The following is a 25,290-nucleotide window of genomic DNA, read 5'->3' as shown; positions in this document are numbered from 1 at the left end:
GAGAGTATATAAAATTGTCAAGGACAAACTGCCTTTGATTTTGAAGAAGATGCTGGTGCTATTTAAGTTTTCAGTGTTGCATTTTCTGAACAGCAGTGATGTCAAGTGTCCTCAGGTAGATGAATCATGGACCACTTAAGGAGGAAACATCAACTGGCAATCCCAATTAGAAACAAATTATCTGTCAAGTTGAAGCACCCTAAATGACTTCTGGAAAATTAGGGTGATCTGGATTATGCATTATCTGAAGTTAGTTAGGACAAAGGGTTACTTATGCAAATTCAGGTTTTTGAACACTATACAAAAATGAACTACATTGTGTACCAGTTATTATTGCCATTATTGTTTCTGTTTTTTATTGCAGTAATATCAACTAGAATTTTGCATATCTGATACTCTTCATGGTATGCAGATGCATATTAATATATAGAAACATAGATTTAATTAGAAATTTAGAGACAGCCATCTGTTGCAAGTTCTTAATTTGTATATGAGGAAGCAACAGAATATAATTTCATTTTCTATTTATTGAATATGATTGTATCTTTGTATATTTTTATAGCCTTACTTGATAGTGAGCTCCACAAGGACAAAGACCCTTCAATTATTTTTATATCATCTTCAGGACCTTGAATAGTGCTTTTCATAAAATAGATACTGAATAGAGGGGTTCAACTCAATTCAGCAATTTTTATTAAGTATCTGCTATATGTTAGACATTATGCTAGGACTGAAAAGACAAAGACAAAGATGAAACCATTTACAGTCCTAAGGACCTTACTTTCTACCCGGGGGGATACAACATGAATATGTTAATTAAAATCATATAAAATAATTATAAGAGAAAAATGCTAATAACTGAAAGAAATAAAAAAGATTGGTATAAGAGATTGTGTCTGAGCTATGCTATGAAAGAAGTTAGATATTCCCCTTACTTTCTAGACTACAAGTTTTTGGAGGCAAGAAAGATGTTTTAATTTTCTTTTCATTTTTCCCAGGGCTAGACTTAAATACACTTGATGAACAAAAGAATTAAACAATTGATCAATCAATCAATGAATACAATATTTGACAATCATGGATCAGAAAAAGTATCTCTAAATGTCAAATAACTAGCCTAGCACCAATATAATATATATATATATATATATATAAATTATATATAATATAATATGTATATATCATATATTTATATGTGCATACATTATATATATGCACTTATATCACAATTCATTATTTACCAGACAGACCAGAGACACTTCTCTAATATCTATCAATATTACATTTTAGAAACTCAGCTTTAGGGTTAGGAAATTCTAATGAATATCAACACTGGTTCTCAAAATATGATCTAAGAATTTCCATCTCTCCACCCAACATCACTCCCCTCAAGATCCTTTCTAGAGGTTTACTGTCTGAAAAAACTAAGATATTATTTGTCTTTTAAAATATTCCTACCATCTCCAATTATGTGTGTGAAGCTAGATTTTCTTCATACACTTCATATACTTCAACCAAAACAACATATTTGCTTGGATCAAATGCAGAAGCAGATAAGAGATTCTAGCTGTCTTCTATTAGATCAGACATTAGAGAGGTTTGCAAGAATATATAAAATAACATCACTGTTTTCACTATTCTTTGTTTAAAATTATTTATTTTTCTTTAGTATGTTATATTAATAAAATGGATTTAGTATTATTGTTTGTAAATGAAATAATATCTTAAAATTTTTTCACTTTTAATTTCCAAAATCTAATTCCATAAACAAAAGCTCTTTGGGATCTTTAATAACGTTAAGAGTATTTAAAAGTCCTTAATAATTTGGGGGAGTGCAAACATGTCCCAAGTTCAAAAAGTTGATGAATCAATACTCTAACACATTCTCTGTCCTCTTCTCTATGGACTTATTTCAAAGATTAAAAAATAATTGGTGGTCAGCATTGGCACAACAAAATTCCTCTCAGTGCTGAAAGGAATTGATGAGAACAAGAGAGAGAGAAGCTTTGCAACAAGCTTAAGAAATTTTAGAATAAATGTGTTTGAACTCAATGAGATTTTTACAGTCTTTCTCCCTTTGGTGGTTTGGTTTCACTTCACTTGCTAAGAGCTGAGAATGCATTTTTAGTGACAATTGCTTTTGAGGAAATTATATTCTTCTTATGAAAGTATGTATACCTGTAAATATACTCTATATAAGCAAGAATATGATGAAGGCAAAGGAGAGGTTTAGACAAAGTCCTCAAAGAGTTTAAGGAGGGAAAAAACCAGGGAGGGGAGGATTCTGTTTATAAAAAAAAAATGTTTTGTCTGAACTGTGTATTGATAGAACAGAAAGATCCAGAAAGGAACAGATAAGAAAATTAATTCCAGGTATTAAAGACAGTATGCAAGGAGAGAGGCAGTTCAATGACTTCAGGGAACAGACAGATCAGCTTGAACAAAAGTGGTGCAAAAAAGAATAATGTGAAATAAGAGTAGAAAGGAAGTTTTCATTCAGGAGTAAGATCATGGAGTACCTTAATGAAAACCTAAGAAATTTGTATGTTATACTATGAGAACCAAGAAGCTACTGACATTTTCTTATTAGTGACGTGGAATGACATGGTCAGCCTTGTGCATTAAGAAAATGATTTTAGTTATTGTTCCACAAGAAGGTAAGAGAATGAAGCAGAGAATCTAGTAAGGAAGCAAACATAATAATCTAAATAAAAGATAATGAAGATTTGAACTAGGATGATGATAACTTCAAATGATAGCTTCAAAAATCAAGCCACATACATTGTATTTCTAGCTTGTTAAAATCTGTGAATACATTGGTAAAAAATACACTGGCAAATACATTGTTGTATGTGAAATTTAGCGAAGGTAGACTAAGGCACATTTTCTCTCAACATGACAACATTTATTAATGGGGCTCTACCTGCTAATAGAATGGATCAGTATCTGCCTCAGTTTAGCCAAAGGAATTCGTCTTTATAAGATTAGAATGAATAACAGAACAAGGCAGAGAAGGAAATAACATAATTGATTATAGGGTTGGTGATATTATGGGGTTGACAACCTGATTGGTTATATAGTCAAGGCATGGAGAACAATAGGATTGGTTGGAAGTTGAGAATAAGAGTGTATGGGAAAGTTCCTGGTGAAGTCCTCTCAAGGTTAAGAAATGTTTTTGTCAAGAAAACCTTGCATTCCAAAGGAGGCTCAGAGCCACCTGCTTTATGATAAGACCATTTTTGCAAACTGGAAGGACATTCTGACCACAGACATTACTTCATTTTAGTTGAGATAATTATGAAAGTCCTAAATTACCTCACCATTTGGTGGGGAAAATATTATGAAAAAATTATCTTTTCTTCATGTCTGTTGAGGGGAGGAGAGTTAGGGGAAAGGGGGAGAAACTCTGTATGCATCTGCTTGACTGTACTTTGGATGCAGCTCTTACTCTTGCCACTTTTGATGTTAGATTTTTGAGTCTTCCCTTTCTGAAAAAAGTAAATAAAACATTCTTTTATCTAGACCTAGTTTGTGAAGACTTCATTTAGTGTATTTTTATCATATACAAGAGGGTAGCAACAACACCTTCCATCCCTCTTGTGACTTAGAAAAGTTCATTATTTGAGTACACCTGCAAGATTAGAGATAGTGTCCCCGAGATAGTTTGGTAGAATACAGATATTGAACCAGACTTCCTGATGTCCATCTGCAATTGCCAAGAATAGCAGATTTCCTTGAAATAATTATAGAATAGTGGCTGCCAGAAGTGAATTTCTAAACTTAACTAATGCAGACCCACTAAAGTTCTGAACTGTGTCCAGAGACAAAGAATCATGACTTAAATAGATTCAGGATAAAAATCAATTAACTGTAAATAGAATCAATAAATATGAAGGCAGGACAAAGACTGCAATATTTTGAAGATATTTGTCAATCCCCTGAGCTAAGGAACTGGAGATCACTTAAATCTGAAAGTAACTTTAAAGATGATTTACCCCTAGGATTATGAGATGATAGTGGAATAGGTCAGAAAAATTTCAAACTTTCCAGAGTTCCTCTACAAACAAGCAAAAAAAGCACCTCAGGATAAATACAAAGTGGTAAAAATAAAAAAAAATTGAGGCAAAAAAATCAATAAAAATAAAAAGAACAAGCTAGTGATACATATATATATATATATGTATGTATGTATGTATAATAACCACAACTTTATTTTCCAATAGGAGTCATTGTTGAGTATTCAATTTGCATTGAAAATGACCCACAAAATAAATGTCAAAAGAATTACAGTAGTTTTGTTGGGGCAAAAAACTAGTGTAAATAAAAGGTTTATCTGGCTTTACAATGACATCACATAGCAGCATAAGAAGTCGTGAGGGGAACTAAACAATGTTTCATGCAAATAAAGAAGTCACCTCTGTATAATATTATAATATTTCTCTTTCATGTGATCATATTCAATATTAACTAGTTCCTTTTCATATGCTGTGAAGCTGCCAAAATCATACACAAAGTATACTAGAGAATGGATCTACACACCAATAAACCAGGAGATGCTCCTTTCTGAGATGAGTTCTTTTATTGATAATTCTTCCAAAAAAAGTATCACCATCCCACGGGAGGGGCATGGGATCTAAATTTAATTTTAAACTTCAATCAAGAAATGCTTTGGAGGAGGAAACAGGGGGACATGAAGTGAAAGTGATGTGAATATAAAGGAAAAACATCCTGAACTAGTCAGTCCAAGTTATATTTCATATAGTTCTTCCCCCAGAGAATGCCAAACTTCCCATTGTTTTAATCAGGCAATAATGCTAAAGTCACATAATTTTAAAGCTAATTTTGTTCATTGCCTGCATTATTCAATGGCTTATTTTAAACTTTTCCTTGAAATTCTATCAAAAAAATTTGGTTATTATTAAAACAATTGGTTTAACCATCAGGTGGCCTCTAATGAAAGAATGTATGGAGAGTGCTATGCAAATCCTTGTGGGTATATATGTGCATGTGTATGCATTTGTTTTGCAAGTCCTTAACTGATATATGCTTTATATATGTACATATATAGTATGTGTGTAAATATATATACATATATAAATCACATTGTACTATACTAAATTCTCTCTTTCATCCAGGTTATATAAAATGTATATGCATATATATATATATAAATGGTATATAATTTATTACTTATATGCATATGTATAGATTATATAAAATTTATTTTAACTTACAATATGTATTATAGTTATATATTCTATTTATAAGAGAGAAAGAGTGGTTATTATCACTGAGATAGGAACTAAACCTGTGTCTTCATCCATCTGATGAATTGCCAGGCAATGAAATTCTCTCCAACAGTACAGGTGGGCATCTTCTCTAAAAAGTATATGTTCTTAGAGGGTTGCTTAGAACACTTAGAGGTTAAAATAAGTTACCCAGATCACGTAACCAGTATGAATCGGAAGTAACACTTGAACTTAGAATTTCCTGGCTTAAAGGTCAGTTCTCTATCTACTACAACATGTCTCGCATGCACTATGAATAATATGAGCATTTACTGACAAAAAACAACTAATGAATTTTCTATGGTTTGGAGGAATTGCATGCCAGGATTCTCTAGGCCTTGAGTTTTAAAGTTAGGGAATGTTTGTGAATATCTAACATATTATCTATATTTTCCTCTTATGGTTTAAACTAGTCCCTTTTCTTATTTTGAAAGGGGGGGGACACTGCGCCTTGAGTGGCAAAAAGAAAAAAACACCAGGTTACTGTTGAAAGAAAATGAGAAAGGCAGGACAAAGACTTTGAAATATTTTGAAGATATTTGTCCCATCCTCTGGACCAAGGAATTGGAGATCACTTAAATCTGAAAGTAACTTCAAAGATTATTTAGTCCTAGGATTCTAGGATGATGGTGGAATAGGTCAGAAAAGTACAAGCTTTCCAGATTTCCTCCACAAACAAGCAAAAAAAAAGTACCTCAGGGTAAATGCTAAGTGGTAAAAATAAACAAGAATTGAGGCAGAGCTTTGGTGCTAGGACAATCAGAGAAGATCCATAGAAAGACTTGCTACCAAAGTTTGGTCTAGGTGAGGTATAATCACCTCCAGGCTAGATCCCTGAATCAGAAAGTGGTGAGTCCTAAAGTTGAAGTGGGAGGTAAGCTCAACCACAGCTACAGAAATCTTTACCTTCCAAAGTGGGGAGTAGGGCAGTGGAGAGAGTATAGAGAGGGAAACTGTGCTGCTGGTGGGGGGGGGGGGGTCAGGCCCAGTTGTGTGACAGAGACACTGGGCAAGAAGCACATGTCCAGTGAGTGAAGAAGTAGTGGCACAGTGACCCTGCTAACTGTGGACACACAGGAGAACTGAATTCTTGGTCTTGGTTCCAGGTCAGAGGGAACAACTGAAGATTATACCTACTGGAAGGTTCTCAGGCAGTAAAATCATTTCCAGCACAGTGTGTGGAGGAGCCCAAGCTGTTACTTAGAGGGGGAAAGAGGTCCAGAGATTGTACTTAAGACAAAACTCCTGAAACCAGGAACAACATCCATCATACCCCAGAACTAAAGATGAATATAGCAGCAATTTTTAAAAATTTTAAAATGCTCCAGTAAAGGAGAAAGAATCCAACCATAAACAGTTACTATGGAATAATAGAAGACTGGAGTTCATCTTCAGAGGAACATACTGAAGCAAAACAAAGTTTCACCTACCTCAAAGAGATAGGTCAAATGACTAGAGGATACAAAATAGCACTTTAAAAACCAATCGGAAAATAAATAAATAAAAATTTTTAAAAAATCAATAAGATTGAGGAAAAACTTTAAAAAAAATGAATCCAAAAAAAACATGATTATGAAAAGAAAGTTAATCAACTGGAAAAGAAGATCCAGAATTTTAAGCAAGAAAATAACTCTTTATAAATTAAGGTTTAGGCCACCTGCCAAAACTGTTTACCAGGATATTATCACTGTACATGCTACAGTTTTTTGGAGCCACAGGTGAGAGTTAGGTGACTCAGGTGGACATCAGTGTGGAAAATAACCCTGAAGAGGGCTCAGTGGCCCTCACACCAAGGTACAAGTCTTCCTTGAACACACCCTACACCTTGATGCGAAGAAGGGGCTAGAAAGGTGCCCTAAAATTGTCTGTTTACCCAACACTAGTGTGATTACCACAGCAGGTTGGAAATCCCAGAGGGTGGTTAAGACAAAAAAAATCTACAAAAACTTCTTCAAAGAAGATTCCCCTCACTATCAGTGCATGGAACTAGTACACATTCATAGACAACACAAGATCCAATAGACCTAAACAACAAACAGCTTTTGTTGTGAGAGAACTCAGCAGGTATGGTATTCAAATAGCAGCTCTGAGTGAAACAAGGCTGGCAAATGAAAGCCAGTTCACTGAAGTCAGAGCTGGATATATGTTTCACTGGTCACAGTGAATGGGAATGCCTTGAAGCTAGGGTAAGTTTTGCAATCAAACTAATCTAGTCAACATTCTTGAATGCCTACCAAAAGGAGTTAATGACAGGCTCATGACAATGAAATAGCCACTTCCAGGAAAATGCCATGCCACCATCATCAGGGCCTATTATCCCACCATGATAAATTCTGATGAAGTTAAAGAAAATTTTTATGAAGGCCTGGAGACCCTTGTCATTCATGTACCAAAAGAAGACAAGTTTATAATTCTGGGTGATTTTAATGCTAGAATAGGCTCAGATTACCAGACATGACAGGGAGTCCCTGGGGGAAATGGAGTTGGAAAAGCAACAGAAATGGTCACCTTATACTAAAGACTTGTGAATCTCATGACCCATCACAAACACTGTCTTCTGTTGACCTAAATGCAATAAAACTTCCTGGATGCACCCTTGGCATCTACTAGAATATGTGATTGTAAGAAGAGAGAGAGACAGGATGTGAGAATGGCAGGCAATGTGTGGTGCAGAGTGCTGGACTGATCACAGATTCATTCTCTCTAAGATAAATATTCATATTCAACCAAAATGATGTCCCCAAGGCAAAGTGAATATGAGAAGTATTAATGTCAAGAAATTAGAGTGTCTCTCTGAGTCAGAACTTGTCAGGAAAACAGAGCCAAAAAACAGTTAGCAACAATGGAGTTCACTCCAAGAGTGAGTGAGCAGCTTTCAGAGATCTGGTATACAGCACTGCATTAGCTCATCTGGGTCAGAAGACTCACAAAACACCAAGACTGGTTTGATGGAAATGATGGGGAAATATAGAAGTTGCTAAATTAAAAAAATGAGAACTCCACGGGGTTTACCAGCAGGATAGGTTATCCATTTAAAAGAAGGCAGAATTTAATTCCATTAGAAGTAAAGTTCAAGCAAATCTTAGAAAGATGCAGTATTCTTGACTCAGTAAGAAGGCAGATGAAATTCAATTTTATGCAGACAGTAACAAATCAAAATGCTTTTATGATTCCCTAAAGGCTATTTATGAGCTAAAGACATATGGTGCATCTCAACTACTCAGTGCTGATGGATCCACATTGATTAGGACATGATCCTAGAGAGGTGGACTGAACATTTCCATAGTGTTCTTACCAGACCATCATCAATAAATGCAGAAACCACTGAGCGTTTACTTCAAATTGAAGTCAACCAGTCCCTTAGCTGAAGTTCCAACTGAAGAAGAGGTTTTGAATGTTATTAAGCTCCTTTCAAGTGGCAAAGCACTTTGTGATGATTCTACTCCAGCTGAGATCTACAAGGTGAGGAGTCCATTGTTCATCCAAAAACTGACTGGAATTTTCCAGGTTATATGGAATGATGAGGTTATCCCCCAAGAAATCAATGATGCCTCCATCATTCATCTCTATAAAAATAAAGGGATTATATTGTCCTGTGATAATCACAGGGATATTTCTCTTTTAGTCATTGCTTGTAAGATTCTTTCCAGAGTCCTTTTCAATAGGCTGATCCTTCACCTAGAAATTGGTCATCTCCCTGAGAGCCAGAGTAGCTTCAGAAAGGGTCGAGGAATAGTTGATATGGTGTTTACTCCCTGACTCCCCCAGGAAAAATGCCATGAACAGAATAAAGGTCTGTTTACAACATTTGTAGATCTGACCAAGGTCTTTGATATTTTCATTCATGAGGGTTTATGGAAAATTATGTCAAAAGAAGTTCATTATTGTACATCAATTTCATGAGGGCATGTATGCCCAGGTTCTGGATAGTGAATGATGCTCTTGAGATTTTCTAGTCACCAGTGGAGTAAAACAAGGATGTGTCCTTGCTCCCATACTATTTAGCATGATGTTTTCAGCCATATTATCACAACTTCACTTCTGGCCTCAAGGCCAGCTACTGCACTGATGGCAAATTCTTCAATTTGAAAAGGTTACAAGCCAAGACCAAAGTAGAAGTATTGGGCATGTTCTTCTGTTTGCAGATGATTTTGCCCTCAAAGTAGCCTCTGAAGCTGAGATGCAACAAAGTATGGATCAATCCTCTGCTGCTTGTGCTTATTTTGGTCTAACAACACTAAGAAAATTCAGGTGCTCTATTAGTCAACATCATACCATACATATGTGGAACCATCGATTACAGCAAATGGAGAAGTTTGGAGTACTATGGACAAATTCACTTACCTTGGCAGTGTCCTTTCCAAGGAGGTACACATTGACAATGAATTTGATACTCGCATTTCCAGAGCTAGCTCAGTATTTGGGAGTCTCCAAAAGAAAGTATGGGAGAGAAGAGGTATCAGACTGTCTACCAAACTGAAGGTCTACAGAGTCATTGTGCTGACTTCATTTCTATATGCTTGTGAAACCTGGAGAGTTTACTAGTGCCATGTCAAGGAACTGAATCGCTTCCATTTAACTTGTCTTAGGAAGATTCTAAAGATCACCTGACAGAAGAAGATACCCATCACTGAGGTCCTTTCTTGAGCTAAATTGTCTAGTATTCTAACATTGCTGCAGAGAGTGCAGCTATGATGGGTTGCACATGTTGTTAAAATGCCAGATGTACACTTGCCAAAAAAAATTATTTTATGGAAAATTCACATAGGGCAAGAACTCACGAGGGTGTCAGAAGAAGTGATACTGGGACACCCTAGAAGTCTCATTGAAGAATTTTAGAATTGATTGTACAGCATGGGAGACACTGGCATAGGACTACCCCTTATGGCATACCCTCATCAGTGAAGGTACTGCACTCTATGAGGAAAGTAGAATTGAAGCACCCCAAAGGAAACGTGACATTGGTAAGTTTAGAATACCCACCCCAGATGTTCACATGGAATATGGTGCGCAACCTGTGGTAGAGCATTCTGAGTTCTCATTAGTCTGGTTAACCACAATAGGACACACTGTAATTTGTCTCAAACATAGAGATATCATTTTGGTCTTCTTCGATAATGAAGGACAAGAATCAACCTTAACCATAACCACACAAACATTTGCAACATGATTATAGCAGGAAAATAAGATTTTTTACATCTAAGAAAGTCACCATGCTAAAAGTGCTTTTTGTTCCCTCTTTTCTCCATTAAACCAGGCAGTTTCATCATGTTATTTGAAGGTTTATTTTCTTCCATGGTAACTTCCTCAAAAAAGAAAGTTGCACTAATTGACTATAAGAACTGGAATGACTCTTAAGGATCATTTAGTCCAACCTTCTCATTTTACAAATAAAGAAACTGTGGGCCTTTTTGAGGAAGTGTTTGAACCAAGATCACTTAACTAGTTAGTAGCAAAACAAGGACTAGAACAAAAATCTCCTAACCCTCAATCTAATGTTCTTATTATCATATTCTGCCTTCCATTTTACAAACCTATTGATACCTATGAAAAAAATTGTTTTGCATAAATGTTTATGCTTTTCAAACTTCAGTTATTTGACTGAATTTATATCTTTTTAAGGTTGAATTTAGTCAAACATTCTTTTTCCTTTACATGCCTCAACTATTTCAATGTTGTGGGCTTAACGTAAATATCTACCCAGCTACATAAAAAACCTTGTAATCCCAAAAGAATCAACTGAAATATTTAACAATTTAGTTCACCAATATTCCTTTAAGCATCTGCTACATGGCAGTCACTATTCTGGCTGCTTAGAACATAAAGATAAAAGATTACCAGTCCCTTCCTTCAAATAATTTTTATTCTGGAAATGGGGAAGAGGGACATGAAGATATAACCAGTTGTTTTAGTTATATGACAGCCTAAATAAAGCAAATCTGATTTTTTTCAGGAATTGATTTAATCAACCAATTGCTTTGTCAACTTGTGTACAGATATACAGTAGACAGTGTACTATGAAGGTCTAAATTGAAACACTGACTATATAATTATGTGATTCTGGAAAAAGTAAGTAAACATGTTCAAAGTGTCAAACATTTAATATAGAAAATAATAATAATAACAATAGCAATAATAATAATAATGCCTGTGACACTTGTCTTACAGAATCATTGGGAGAATCAAATGAAATCTTGTATATAAACTGTTTTATAAACCAAATAATCATATAAAACTGTCAGCACATTTTTGCAAGGATTCAGAGACAATAAGACTTTCAACCAGTTACATAAAAATAACATATCTACTTGTCTATAAATTTGCTAACTCTTATGATTAAAAAATATAAAAGTACTAAATGACAGAAAAAATTCTCTTTTCTATTTCTGTCAAATTTTTATTTGTCTATTCAAGGATTCTTTACAATTGAAATATATTTGTTTCTGTTTCATTTTTATTTCAATAAAAATATTCTACAAGATCAAAATTTTTTAATGATGTCACCTATAATTCAGAATATAATATAGTACATACCAGTTGACTCACAGCCACTGTAGATGATGGGGAAGTAAGATTTGCCTGAAAAAAATAGGCAAATATACATTATATTAGATTACATAATGATTTTCCTTAAAGAGAAGGATACTATAAAAAGCAATGCTGTTTTGTGCTTAGAATTTTATTTCATAAAATTTGTTCAGGCCATTAAAAATGAATTAAAAACTTCATTGTGATTACCCAATTAAAAAGAATATATTATATTCGTGTTCATAGTGATTTGTTGATGGGGGGGAGATAAAAATTTTGTCAGCAAAATTCTACTGAACTAAGAATTGCTTGATTTCCAGGATAGGAAAACTATTTGGACTTTAAATGTTATCCAAATTAAAACTTTAACGAAATACATATAATTTAGTCAAAAAATTCATTAAGTTTTTACTTTGTTCCTCAACTAAAGTTAGATAAATAGGGTGTGTGAGTATAGTTTACAATGTGTGTATGTGTCCATACAGGTACTATACTAACCATGGGAGATAAAAAGAAAAACAAAAACATGATTTCTGTCTTCAAGAAGCTTGCACTCTAATAGAGGAGACATACAAATGATTAGATATACACAAGAGTTATATACTGAAGAGATGGAAATTTCTCTTAGGGAAAGTCCTAGCAACTTGGTGAGTAGGGCATAGGATCAACTTCCTACAGAAGGTAGAACTTAAGCTGAAACCAAAAGGAAATCAAGGAGACATATATGTGATAAAGGAGAACATTCAAGCCATGGAAAAGAGGGGTAAAGACAACGGTTGAATGTGAGAATGAAAAATAGTAAGGTAGGGAAGGACCGGCTTGTAAAGAGTTTGAAATGGCAGAGTACATAATATGCATGAGTATGATTACATGTATTTGTGTGTGTAAAGAGTGTATGTGCATGTGCATATATGTGTACAAGGTCTGTGTGTATGGGGATGTATGGGGGTGCTTACTGTGTGCATGGTTGGATATGAAATATGAATGCATATGTGGATAGGGTTGTATATGTGTATAGATAGCATTTTGTTTGAGTGAGTATATATATATATATATATATATATATATATATTCATATAACCCTCACACAAATATACAGTACCTGTACACATGCACACATCCCAATACATATATACATGGGGTGTATTGTGTGAGTGTATTTGTGGTGTGTGTGTGAGTTGTACATGTCAGAAGTGAGAGTGGGTATAAAGTTGGATAAATAGGGTGTGTGAGTGTATGTTTATGATGTGTGATGTGTCTATATAGGGTTTATTGAGTGTGTATGTATAGTAGAGTGTGTATGTATGATTACAGCCTGCATGTACATGACTGTATTTAGAGTTTGTGTGAGTATGTTTATGGAAGAGGGTATATGAGTGAGTGTGTGTATGTGTGTTCAGGGTGCATGTGCATACATATATATATATATATATATATATATATATATATATATATATATATATTGTGTGTGCATATTTGAATGTGTGTGCAGGGCATATGTATGAATTATGTGTCCAGGGTATGTACAAGGGTGAGTGGGTGAGTGTAAAGCTGTATGTGTATAGAATGTGTGGATATATGTGTGTGTGTAAAGAATGCTCCAAAAGTTTTAATGAAATTTTAAATGTTCAAAACTTAAAATTTCACTAAGATTTTTGGGGAACTCTATTTATATATTCATATATGTATATGTACACATATATGAATGTGCTGTATACATATTTGAAATCTCAATCAGAATATTTTGTGGATAGATTATATGTGTGTACTTAATTATCTGCTTTTATTTGTTTTCTATTTGTAATCTCACTAAAGTAAGACAAATCTTTTACAACTCCCTGATCAGTTTCCTATCCCACTCACCAGAGCAGCTCATCCAAATGTTTTCAGTCCTCCACAAACTTCCCTGCTGCCCCTCACTTCATCATCTCAGCTGAGAGCTTTCTTTAGTGAAAAATAATTGAGACCATTCTCCAAAAGCTCCTTCTTATCTCCTCCTCCAAATATCATATTTCTCATATGCATTTTTCTACTACTTTCTACTTTATCGTGTTTCATATGAAGAGGTAGCCCTTCTCCTTGCCAGGAAAAACCACTGCTGTGCTAAACTTCTTGAGAAGACCCTTCTTTAATAGATGCCTCTCTTTCCTCCTTCACTCTCTTCTTAACACCCCAGTCTAGCTTCAAGTCTTGAAACTGCTCTTTCCAAAGGTATCAGTGGTCTCTTTACTGAGAAATCTTATTGCCTTTTCTCAGTCTTCATCCTTCATTTCTCTCTAGGTTATTGAGCCACTGATCTCCCCTTGTTCACACCCTAATAAAAATATCGTTCCTTCTCAATAAACTTTGTTGAATCCAAGTCACACCTATAGACAATCCTCCAGAGTTCTCAAGTGGGCCCTTGATCTTCTCCCACCAGGATATACTATTTTGTTTGTGGTATCACTGACTCCCATGGATTCAATTATCATCTCTGCAGATGATTCTCAAATCTATTTGCCCAGCTCAGATTTCTCTCCTAAATTCTAGTCTCACACCTCCACAACCTAGTCAACAACCTCATAGATAGCTTAACTTCAACTTATCCAAAATGTGGCTTACTATCTTTTTCCCCAAACCACCTCTTCTTCAAAACTTTCCTATTATTGATGAGGATACTGACTTCCTTTCAGTCATTCAGTACTACAACCCAGGTTTCATCCTCTATCCCCTCTCTTTCACCTCATCATATTCAATCATTTATCAAGTTCTGTCATTTCTACCTTTGTAATAACTCTTGTATACACCACTTTCTCACTTCTGATACTGCTACAACTCTGGTGCAGTCCATCATCACCTCATGCTTAGATTATTGTGATAACCTGCTAATAGGTACCCAGCCTTAAATCTTGATGCACTCTAGTACATTGCTCCATCAGTAGTCAAATTGATCTTCCTAAATTATGGGTTTCATTAAAACCTTTCCCATTCAACAAACTGTAGTGCCTTTCTATGACTACAGGATCAAATATAAATTCCTCTGGTTTTTAAAACCTTCCAAGCATATTCCCTTCCTATCTTTTCAGTCTTCTTACATAGACTCATTGATCCAGTGACTAGGTCTCCTTGCTGTTCTCACATGTGACATTCCATCTCTCTTGAATCTGAATATTTTCACAAGATAATTCAAATACCTAGACTTGGTCTCCACCATCTCTGCCTCCTAAATTCCTTGGCTTCCTTTAAGTCTCAACCAAAGTCTTATGTTTTGTAAGAATACTTTCCCACCATTCCTTTAACTAAATGTGTCTTCTCAAAGATTATCCCCAACTTATTCTGTATATATCTTATTTGTATTGTTGTTTCGATGTTAATTTCTTGAAAGCAGAGACTATTTTTTTGCTCTTCTTTTTATTTCTCATAGTTAATAGTTTTTGATATGTACTTAAGTGCATGGTATTTAAATGCTTTCTGACTGTGTGAGTGATCCTAAGGGTAATGGGGAAACATTAATTGTTGAAAGTGAGGGAGGGAAATTACTTTGACAAATGAATAAAGAATGCATTGAAGTGGGGTAAGATTGGAAGCAAGCAGATGGAGTAAGCTTATTGCTATATACCAAATGTGAGGTAATAAAGACATGAATCTAGGTCGCTGTACTAGAAGAAGAGAGACACAGGAGGAACGTTGTGAAAGTAAAAATAACACAATTTGGCAAAGGACATAATAATGTAGAATTTAATGACAATTGAAAATATTTGACTGCAAATTAATGACTTACTTGCTCTTAGTTCATTATGCCCATAGCTATAGCTCATAATGTTTCTGATATGATCCAGTTGAAATGAATAACATTATCATGCCCTAAGACTAGTGTAGGCTGGCCTTTCTGTTAAATGATCAGGAACTAGAAATACTTGGTAGTATATGAATTTTTCTCAGGTGTCTTAATGGAAACATTGATGAAGCATCTGCAACCTTTTTCACTTTGAGTAGATGAATTGGTGTCTTGTTTCCTGTGCCTCAGCTGACCCACACTCTTAACTCATAGCCGTTCATTTCCATTACTAGTATCAAAGGTGCAAAAACAGGTCTGTTAAGTAATGACTAATCAAACATTGGTACGAAGTCTACTGTATTGTAACTTGAGATACAGTTTAAGAAAACTCCTTATTTCATTTTTAATGCTGTGACCTTATCAAGGTTAATCCCTCTTGCTGCTCAAGTGATCCCATTTCTTTTCATCTCCTCCAACAAATTATCTACACTGTCATCACCATTCCATAATTTATTTTGAATATCTCCCTGTCTATTGGTCCCTTGCATTCTGCTTATATGTCCATGTCTCCATTGGGCAAAGAAAAAAAACCTCATTTGATCCTTCTATCCCTATATTGTCTTATATAGCTTCTCTTCATTGTGACTAAACTCCTTGAAATAAAACAATCCATAATTGGTGACATCACTTTCTTCCTACTCTCTTCTTATAAACTTCTGACCTCATCATTAAACCAAAACTGTCCATTATTACCAAATCCAATGGAGTTTTCTCCATCATCAGATTCCTTGACCTCTCTGAAACCTTTGATACTGATGATCATTCTATTCTCCTTAATCCTCTCTTCTCTTTAGGTTTTTGGGACCCTTTCTCTCTCCTGTTTCTCCTGCCTCAGATATCTCCTCATTCTCCTTTTCTGGATCCTCATCTAGGTCATGACCTCTGCCCATTAATGTCCAACAGGGTTCTAACCTAAACCTTCTTCTTTCCTTTCTCTCTTTCCCCACAATTTCACTTGATGATTTCATTAGTTCCCATGTATTTAAATTTATCAATATGCTGATGATTCTCAAATCTACCTATCATACCCTAATATCTCTGCTGATCATCAATCTTGAATCATCAATGGCCTTTCAGACATCAAAAACTGATTCGCATGAGATATCTTAAACTTAGTATGTACAAAATTGAACTCGTTATCTTTCCCCTTCACCTTCCCCCCATCAATTTACCTGTTACTATAGAGTACCATCCTCCTAGTCCTTCAAGTTCAAAACTTAATTGTCATTTGCAATTCCTTAGTTTTTCTAAATTTTGTATCCAATCTATTACCAAGGCCTATAATTTCACATTTAGCAACTTTCAAATATGCCCCCTTTGTCTTCTAAGATAATGCCACTAACCTGACACAAACATTCATCACCTCCCATTTAGGTTATTGCAATAGTTTTAAGAGATCTGCCTATTTCAAATCTCTCTCCACTCTAATACATCCTCCATGTAGCCACTAAAATGATTTTCCTAGACCGCAAGTCCAAATATGTCAGTTCATTATTAAATAAACTCTAATCACCTGTAATATTAAATACAAAGTCATTTATTTGACATTCAAAGTCTTTCATGATGCATACCTCCTCCTCTCCCCCATCTTCTCTTACAATCTACTCCCTGTCATGTACCTGATCCAAGGACACTTGCTTTCTTTCTGTTCCATAAATAAAAAACTCCATATTTCAGCTTTGGGCATTTTCTCCAGCTGTCAAACATGCCTGGAATGCTTTTTTCTCCTCATCCATGTCTACTCATTTCCCTGGCATCCATCAAGACTCAACTAAATATTCCATATTCTACAAGAAGTCTTTCTCACTCCTCTTTATTCTATTGTTCTCTCTTATGATTATTTCCTATTTATCTATATATAGCTTGTTTTCTCCCAACTCCACCCCATTAGATTGTGAACTCCTTGAGCAAAAAGGACCATCTTTTGCCTATTTAGTATCCCTAGAGCTTATAATAAGATCTTACAAATAGTAAGTCTTTAATAAATACTTATTGACTGATACATCAACTAAATCTGCCTTGTTAGTCATCTTGTAAACATTTATTGCCTTCACAAAACCAGTAGGTAATCATCTTGCCTTCATTTAAAGACCTCAAGTTACTGGGAACTCATAATCTTTTGATGCAGCCCATTTCATTTTTGAACAACTTCAATTGTTCGGAAGTTTTGTCTTTGTTCTTATTGTTTCTAAGTCTAAATCTTTCTTTTTCAACCACTCCATTTAACTTGTACTTGAATAAGCATTACTTCCTCAACATCCCTAATATATGTTCATCCAGTTTAACTTTGAAGTCCTGAAATAATAGGGAACTCATGATAGAAGCCCAGTCCATTTCTTTCTTTCTTTCTTTTTTAATCCAGACCATTACTGAACAGCTTAATAATCAGAAAGTTTTTCTTTGTACTGATCCCAAATTTTTTTCTCTGCAATTCCTACCAAGTGTTCCTCTTATTTTTTCTGTTCAGTCTGCTTTTGGCTTACATTTCAAACTGGAATATTAGCAAGGAAAATAATTTTTCCCAAAACAATAGTTTTCTATAACTAATTATTTTTTCTATCTGTAGCAGAGGTTAAAGAAACTGCCACCTAAGAAACAGAAAAAAATAGGAGACCTTGCTAGCAAACATACAGTAAAAAAAAAATAACAGTGAATTAAGCAAGTATTTGAGTGGCTATCAATGACTGTGCTAGTCACTGGGAGCTAAAGTTGGAAAAAAGCTGGATCTTAACTAGAGTGAGTTACATTCTACAATGTAAACTCAATAAAGAAGTTGATATTTGGCCTTATATAAGTGATATATCAATCCTATTTTAAAATAAGTCATAAAGTAAATACATCTTTTGATAGTTTATTCTATATTTATTCATTATATAAATTAAGGTAAAATGTACAGAAAATGTATAGAAAAAAACATTTGTTGGTGGAAAATTTTGAATCTTCCAACTTTTCTCTTACTCTCTTACTTCTCTCTCTCAATTCCCAAAAATTGAGTAACAATATTGGTAATCCTATGGCAATACTAATTAGAGTAGAATCTCAGATATCTCTTTTACTCTCTGGCTCTAAATCCTTGATTATGTGATAGCACTATGACTGGATAATGTTTCTCAGACTTCATAAAATAAGTTTAGAACAAAAGTTGAGAAATCTTCAAATTCTTGTTTGAGTTTCTCCCTAAAGAAACCAGGAAGACAACAACTCCTACCTTTTAAACATTTGAGAAAATGTAAGAGTGTCTCTTCCATGAAACTGAATCCTTTAACAACTCCTTACAGTTGTAGGGAGACCAATGGGAAAAACAGAAATAAAAAAAAGGAAAAATAGGAGGAGAGAGAAGAAAGCAAGCATTTAACTGTGTTTCATCATAAAAGATTAAAAATGCACACACAAAGGACAGTATGAAAAAAGTCAAAAATCTTTTTTTTTTTATAAATGGCATACATAAAGGTGGAGTTCTGTTATACACTAGGTAAGAGCTTTAAAGAATGAAGACAGAAATGAGAATTTGGATCCCACTGTGCACTGTGAATGTGCTGAAAAACAACCACTTGGGCCAACTCAACTTTTGAGAAACAAATTTATTCCATTCAAAATACTAAATACTGGATACAAAATGCACTCACATTCAATGGCCTTTTCTTTCACAATCCAGAACACTACCCCTTCTCCTCATTCCCCCATCCTGATAATGTAGATCTTACTCATTTCTCAGACAATTGTGCTATAGAATTTTGCATCTCACTAGATTCAGAAGATAATAACTACCCTCTATCTAAAGGAATTATCTCTCTTCTCCTCTCCCCTCCTCTCCCCTCCCCTCCCCTCTTCACCTCTCCTTCCTCTCCCCCCCCACACACAGACACACACACACATAAGTATATAGAACTCTTACAAAATACTTCGCTGAATCAATCCTCTTGCCCCTCTCTTTTTCACAAGCAAGATTATAGACCCTAACCATTTCTTCATTCATTCCTCTTTCTATTCCATGTAAATTTATTTTTTCCCATTTGCTCCAAGTTTTTCTTTCTTAGAGAACATAATAAATTAATAAATGATAGCATGGTCATGAAACATAGTCAGAGGAATAGTACTTTGAAGATAATGATAATGAATAATAATAATAATAAACAAATAACAATAAATAATAATAATAAATAACAAACCCATCAATTGACTGAACAAGTACATGAACTAATAATAAGTGAGCACCTTTAAATTTATTAAACATCTCTGAAAATGGTTTACTTCTCAAAAGAATCCGTAAATAGGTAACATAAAAGACAGGGATCATAAGACACTCCCTGGCATCTGTTTCTGCATCATCTGCCATTCAACCTAGTCAATCATGTATCAACAACACAATGTTTAATTATTGATTGAGTCAAGGAGATATGTTTCCATAAATGGAAGTTTTATGATAACAATTGAGTGTCAGGTTATTGCAACCAAAAATGACAGGCAATGCAGCTTATACAAGGAAACAGTAGAAAGTGAGTAAATTTCACTATATGCCACAAAAATTTAGCACAAAGTTTACCAGGAATAATATGCACAGAAGAAACAATCATTTATAATAAATTGGGAATATCTCAAAATTGTAGCTCCTTTTCTAGATTTAATGTTATTTTATAATAATGAGGCAAAATAGAACAAATAATATGACTAAGGAATATTTAATATTAATTTAGTGATGATGGAGGATAAAATCAAATTCAAGTGGGATATGATCTGGTTAAAAATATTGCAGCTTTATATTTGGTGGAGAGAGAGAGATATAGGAATGGATTCAATCTGATAACAGAATCAATGTCAAGTATATATTAGCCTGAGGGTCAGAAACCTTTAAGGAAGAAAGTAATGTCCCTTTCCAGATCCCAGCTCCCATCCCTTACAAAATAGAAACATGTACTTGTTCACATAGATACACAAATGTACTAGGAATATTTGAGAAATTAAGCCTCATTACTGGTGTTCTACTCCTTAATTGAGGGTATACCCCAAATCTCTGTCCTTTGCCCTCATTTCCTTCATCATATATTCTTTTTTCTTAGTGCTCATACCAGTTCCCATGTGTTCAATTAATGTAACTAAGCAGATAGCTCCAAAAACTCTAAATCCAGTGCCATCTCTCTCATGATCTCTAGCAACAATTGCCAATTACACATCTCCAATTGCATGTTCCATAGATATCTCAAACTTATAATTCCTAAAATGGAACTCCTTTTGTTCTGCCTATATCATGAGCTATTGCCCAACTCTTCAGGACCCCATTTGGGGTTTTATAGACAAAGCTATTGAAGTGGTTTCTTTTTCAACTCATTTTGAGGAAATGAGGCAAACAGGATTAAGTGACTTACCCAGGGTTACACAATTAGCAAGTATCTGTGGCCAGATTTGAACTCAGGAAGATGAGTCTGCCTGAGTCCAGGCCCAGAACACATTGTGCCAACTAGATGCCTCTTATAACAAAATAGCACATTGATAATATTTGGAAATAATACATTTTCATGATACTAAAATTTTGATACTCCTTTTAAACTCATGAATATAAGGTCCTACCTATAATTTTTATTATGAATCACTTTATTTCTACAGGGATAGAAACCAGACGTGGGATTTCATTGGTATATAGATATTGAGTGGTATGCCAGACTCACTGAGGAGGAAACTCCCACTACTCACCCAAAAGTGCATCCCTTATAACCTTAGAGGGTTGTCTGGAGGACTGAAGTGACTTGTCCAGGGTCACACAACATACACATTCCAGAGACAATATTTGAAGGTACATTTTTCTGACTTAAAGATTGGTTTTCAATATGCTACCTTCTTTCTCTGGCTCTTAAAAAATAAACTTAGTAGATTGAAGGCAATGCAGAATCCTTATATTTTTTTTTTCCTTTGAAAGAGGCTTTTTTGTCAATTTTATATGCTAATAATTAAGGTTTCTTTTCTTATATTTTAAATGAGACAGTGGTTCCATATTGCAAGTAAAATTAAATTATTTTCATAGTAGACATAGCTAGATACAATAGTAGGCATATTCCTAGAATAATATCTTAATCTCATGGAGGTAAAAGGGAAGGAAAGAATCTAGCAGAGAAAAAGAAAAGAAAAGGGAAAGGATGGGAAAGAGGTAAAAAGAATAGGAAGAGAACTGCAAAGGAAAATAAATTAAGGGGCAGCTAGGTAGTGTAGTGGATAGAGCACAGCCCTGGAGTCAGGAGCACCTGAGTTCAAATTTGGTCTCAGACACTTAGTAATTACCTAGCTGTGTGGCCTTGGGCAAGCCACTTAACCCCACTGCCTTGCACAAAAAAAAAAAAAAAAAAAATTAGAATAAAAATGCAATTATTTTAAATTTGCATGGACCTGGGTTCCTGGTGAGTTGCTGTTTTATTTTTGTTTTTATTTACTTATTTTTCTTTGTATCTCTAGCTTGGCAAATAGCAATCATTTAACTGTTAGTTAATAAACTATCTCTTCCTACTGTTACCACATTGATAACTTTTTGAAGCAAGCAATAATCTATTGTTATTTAAAAACTTACTATAAATTGACTATAATAGAATGACAAACATATTTGGACTTCATTCAGAATTTGTTATTATGAAGATTGAAGCTGGGGTACAGTATCCCATCAAATTATCTGTTGCAAAAGCACATTAAATCAGATTATATAAACAGAATAAGGAAGAAGATTTTAACCATTTTACCAGAATGAATACTTTTCATATTCCTTCAAGTGCTAGTTAGCATCCTCTTACATAGGAATAAAGTGCTATATTGATTACAAATTTTTCTTATCCTGTAAAGCAAATTCTCTATAGATTTCTACCAAAGCACATTCTGCTCATAGTTTCAGCTATCTCATACTCAAAATAACAGTTTTATTATTCCTTCAAAACTATTTAGAATTGAAACATTTTACTAATTCAGAGATTCCATTTCCCTCACTTACTTCACAAGTGAAAACTAAAAGAGATAATATAACTAAATCACTTTATATTGCTTTTATCATTTCCCTCCCTTCCTTCCTTCCTTCCTTCCTCCTTCCCTTCTTTTCTTTTCATCTTCCTTTCTTTTTTTCTTCCTACTTTTACTTCTCACTTTTCTTCCTTTGTTCCTCTTTCTTTTCTCATCTTTCTCCTCCTTTACATTCTTTTTGTTCCTTCTTTTTCTTTTCCTCTTCTCTCTTTGTCTCTCTTGGTCTCTCTCTCTGTCTCTCTCTTTCTCTCCTGTTGGTAGGGGTGTATAGACCTAAGATTTCATCTATGTTGGAAATTCTTAGTCTGAAAATTTCCTTCATTGATTCAGTTCAGAAATATCATACTTAATTTTATGCAGACATCTTTAGAGAATAGATACTAAATGACTTGCCCACAATCACTCAGCTAATATACTTCAAAGGAAAGATGAGAACCAAGTTTCTGACTCCAAGTCTAGCCCTCTGTTCAAAAAGCCACCCTACCTTTCTTTCAGCTCATAAAATATTATGTAAGTATTGGTAGTAAATTGTCAGTATAGATTTGATGGTAGTAACAGTAGCAGCAGTAATAGAAATAGAAATAATACTCCGAATAGTGATCAGAATTAGTAAGAAGTATGCTTGAGCCAGTTTGAATCTGTAAATTGATTGCTAATTTTCCAAAATGAGCAAATCTTAGAAATTGGATAATGCTACAGATCATGGCTTGAGTTGTTGTTTTGTTAATTATTAAGATTTAAAAAAGTGATAGAGAAGCAATAATAGAGGTTAAACATAAAATTGTGTCTGATTTGCACATGTTTGTTGAGAGTAAGGTGTAAAACATTTATTATATTATCAATGTAAATAAATAAAGTAAAATGTAAATATCTAGACCAAAAGTAAAAGCTTATATTCTTAGAGCTCTTTAGAGTATACAAGACACATCATGTGAATTATGTCATTTGATTTTCACATCAATTCAGTGAGGTAGGTGCTTTTATTATCACCTTCATTTAAAAGATGAAGAACCTGAAACTCAGAGAAAATGACTTGCCAAGGTCATACAACTAGTAAGTTTCTGAGGCAGTGTTTGAAACTCTGGCTCTCTACACTTTAAGTCCTTAGGTCCCTTTTATTTTGAACCATCAGTGCTTCTGGATCTGATAATTCAAATAATCCCTGCTGTACCAACGACCAACACTTAATATAAAAGAGATGAGTATTCAAAAAAGGACCCAGAAAAGAGACAAATTATGACTGCAATTAGCTATAACCATAGTAATAAAAAGTGCTTATCATTCTGAGAATATTGGGAAATCAGATAAATATATTGTTACTTTTGACCTCCCCCCAAAAAAACTTTGCATATAATATTTAAAATTAGAAAAAAACACACCCTTCTTCAGTCAGTTTTTCTGTTAGTGCAAAATTAAATAATTAAGCTGGGATGATCCAAGATCAATAGATTTTCTACTGAAGTTTTAAAGTTCTCTAAGAGATAATGACTGTCTTTATAGTCAATGTTAATTAGTCAAGATGTCCTCTCAAGTCTAACTGTACTTTTATTCCAATAGTTTAAATGAGTTTTCTTTTGTAGGGTCCTTTCTGTGGAGCTGGTGATGGAAACTGCATGACTTTGGTGTTTGATGTTAATATAAGCATCTCTCCACTCCTGATGACACAGCCACCCAGCAGGCCCACACTATGAAAATATCTAGCCTTTAAATGTTGAAAAGATACTGCTTATTTATATATTTAGATATCTGGTGTTGCTTTTTTTTAAATTTCTTTGGGAAAGAAAGGAAAGTTAGGTATTTGGCTTTGTTTAATTATTGATAAGATAAAGTTAATCAAGTATCATCTAGCGTGATAAGATAAATCATAAAGCAGCTAGAGCAATTAGCAGTTTACCAAGGTAGCAGCAGCAGCAGCAGCAGCAGCAATAGTAGTAGTGATACTAGTAGTAAAAGTAGTAGTAGTAATAGTAGACATAATAGTCATAGTTGTTGTAATAGCATTTTGTAATGTTTTCAGGTCTGACAAATGTTTTACAAATATTATCTCAAATGATCCTCATTACAACACTTCCTTATCTAAATTCCTGATATTCTCAGAAGGAAGTAGGTATTATTTTAATCCCCAATTTACATATAAAGTCATTGAGGTACAAAGATGTTAAGTGACCCAAAGTCAAAAACTAGTAACTTGGGGACAGCTAGGTGATGCTGTGAATAGAGCACTGGCCCTGGAGTCAGGAGGACCCAAGTTCAAATTCAGCCTTAAATACTTAAGACTCGCGGGACGGCTAGGTGGCATAGTGTATAAAGCACTAGCCCTGAAGTCAGGAGTAACTGGGTTCAAATCCAGTCTCAGACACTTAATAATTACCCAGTTGTGTGGCCTTGGGGAAGCCACTTAACGCTGTTTGCCTTGAAAAAACCTAAAAAAAAAATACTTAAGACTTATTTAGCTGTATGACCTTGAGCAAATCATTTAACCTCACCAGCTTGTAAAGAACAAAAAAGAAAAAAAGAAAAACACTATAGTGGTCTACTAAAATAATCAAAATATTAGCTCCATTTGATATTTGCCAATGGCAAGTTAAACAAAATTCAAGTTATTTTAACATTCAGAGGGAAGTTCCAATCCCCAAATTTCATTTTGAAAAATATGCTCCAAAAGGT

General features: G+C 34.3%; 1 protein-coding gene across 13 annotated transcripts in view; it reads right to left on the bottom strand.

Moving 5' to 3' along the window:
• The window catches only part of MLIP (muscular LMNA interacting protein), a 490,259-nt gene that overhangs the window by 166,846 nt on the left and 298,123 nt on the right, over positions 1 to 25,290 (bottom strand). For all 13 annotated transcript variants that reach the window (XM_074237220.1, XM_074237218.1, XM_074237223.1 and 10 more), the window contains one exon: positions 11,823 to 11,867. In XM_074237220.1, coding sequence (XP_074093321.1) covers positions 11,823 to 11,867 — 45 coding nt within the window. The remainder of the gene's footprint in view (positions 1 to 11,822; positions 11,868 to 25,290) is intronic.

The sequence above is a fragment of the Macrotis lagotis genome, chromosome 5, assembly GCF_037893015.1.
Source record: "Macrotis lagotis isolate mMagLag1 chromosome 5, bilby.v1.9.chrom.fasta, whole genome shotgun sequence".
Classification (NCBI taxonomy): domain Eukaryota; kingdom Metazoa; phylum Chordata; class Mammalia; order Peramelemorphia; family Peramelidae; genus Macrotis; species Macrotis lagotis.
The sequence above is the reverse complement of the archived record's forward strand: the minus strand, read 5'-3'. Positions and strand labels throughout refer to the sequence as shown.